The sequence below is a fragment of the Myotis davidii genome, unplaced genomic scaffold, assembly GCF_000327345.1.
Source record: "Myotis davidii unplaced genomic scaffold, ASM32734v1 scaffold575, whole genome shotgun sequence".
Taxonomy (NCBI): Eukaryota; Metazoa; Chordata; class Mammalia; order Chiroptera; family Vespertilionidae; genus Myotis; species Myotis davidii.
Genome location: NW_006290306.1, coordinates 2,086,055 through 2,087,907, shown reverse-complemented (window position 1 = coordinate 2,087,907; position 1,853 = coordinate 2,086,055). Strand labels below are relative to the sequence as shown.

General features: G+C 59.2%; 1 protein-coding gene across 1 annotated transcript in view; it reads right to left on the bottom strand.

Moving 5' to 3' along the window:
• Positions 1-1,853, bottom strand: part of WNT6 (wingless-type MMTV integration site family member 6) — a 33,564-nt gene that overhangs the window by 656 nt on the left and 31,055 nt on the right. Inside the window, exons 4-5 of the mRNA XM_015563688.1 lie at positions 1,676-1,853; positions 3-246 (exon numbers count right to left, since the gene is read on the bottom strand). The exon at positions 1,676-1,853 is cut by the window's right edge and continues 3 nt beyond it. Coding sequence (XP_015419174.1) covers positions 3-246; positions 1,676-1,853 — 422 coding nt within the window. The remainder of the gene's footprint in view (positions 1-2; positions 247-1,675) is intronic.

Here is a 1,853-nt window from a genome sequence, read left to right as displayed (position 1 = left end):
GCAGAAGTCGGGCGAGTCGGCGACATAGAGTAGGTCAGCGCGACTCGGCGGCTTGAGATTGCGGACCGCGGGCAGCAGAGCCTTGCCATCGTTGGTGCCCATGACACGCGAGGCGCCGTGGAAGCGCTCGAGCAGCTCCGCGCCCACCTCTCGGAACGGGGGCAGCTTCTGCCAGCAGGTGCGCAGAGCGCATGAGCCCGACAGTCCGTGGCACTTGCATTCAGTGCGCGTGTGGCTCCGCACCGCCTGCAGGGAGCAGAGAGCAGGCGGATGGAGACAAACGTGGCGTGCGGGTCGCGGAAAGGGCCAGAGGAGCCACAGACAGAAAAAAAGCGGGGGAGGGGGAATGGAAGAGAGGAAAGAGCACACCAAACAAAAAAAAAGAGCGCAAGGTGAGGAGGAGGAAATCAAGAGTGGAGGGTAAGATGACAATGATGGAGAGGTAGAAGTGGGGAGTGGGAGAAAGAATGCAGCGCAGGGATTCTGGGATCCAAAGCCAGAGAATGGGGAGAAAGTAGAATGGACTGCGCAGGTGAGAATCTCCCTGGAGCAGGGGAGGTGGTGGTGGTAGCTGTCACCTTTTCCCTCCTGCCAACCCTCAAGGCACCAGGCAGGGCTGAGTAGAGGCGCAGAGCCCGCCCCTTGGGCGTCTGTCTCCACCATCCCTCCCCAACACTCTCTGACAGGTATGTGGGCCTGTCAGGACATACCTCTCTGGGCCCCTTCTTACCCCCTGCCCATGCCTCACTCAGCCCCAAACTCTAGAAAATACAGGATATGTGTGGGGATGCCCCGAGAGCACCTTAGAACTGAGGCAGGGGCCCACTGTGGACGCACTACTGAGACCTGGAACCTAGGCGTCCTGCCCTCTATTTGCTGTTTATGTCTAAGAGTCACAACCCCCCTAGAGATTTATGGGGCCAAAAGCCCCAGGAAGATCATCTCTGGAATCTCAGAGTCTAGGGACCAATCTGATTATAGACATTTGTGTCCCTCCCCCTCCCAGGTCTGTCCTTCCCCTTGGAGACATCTGGCCCAGACAGCTTTCTTGTCCGTAAACAAGCTCCTGGGCCTCCTCCTTGCAGAGGGAAGGGGAGAGGCTGCCCGAGTCTGGGCAGGGCCTGGTCTAGGGTTGCTGGGAGGCCAGTTGACAAGAGCCCAGATTCAGTCACAGCTTCCTGGCCTCTGCCTGACCCCCTCCTGCCTCCACCAGGATCCAGCCCATTGCCCCTTGGTCTAGCCCCTTTCCAGGCCTCCCTCACACCTCCTGGTTCCCCTACCCCAAGACCTTTGTCTCCATCCTCTTGTCCCCGCCCTGGCAGCCACATCTCTAACCACCCCAAGCTTTACCCCACCTGTCCTGTTTCAGAGGAATGCCCTCTCTAACTGGGGTCCCTAAAAGCCTCAACTGAGTCCTCTTCCCTGGGTGACCACCTGCCCCAGGCTCTCCCAGCCCCCCAACCAATCTTCCCAAGTGGCCCACCACCACCACGCTAGCTCCCACACATGTTAACACACTCCTGCACATACAAACCCTCTCTCACACCCTCACTTCTCACACACTTCCACAAAGTGCTCCTACACATTCACCACACTGTCCCACATCCACTGACACAAGCACAGGTTTCCACATTTGTGCGCACACACCCTCTCACACAGCCCTGCCCATACTCACCAGCCGGCCCGCCTCGTTGTTGTGAAGTTGCACCAACGCTCGGATGTCTCCACTTCCCCGCTTATGCCTCGCGTCCATAAAGAGCCTGGACTTCTCGTCCCCGAAGTCCACATCGTCCCCACAGCCTCCCCACTCCCAGGCTGCACTGCCCTCTGGGGAGCCCACAAGGCCAGGGGGC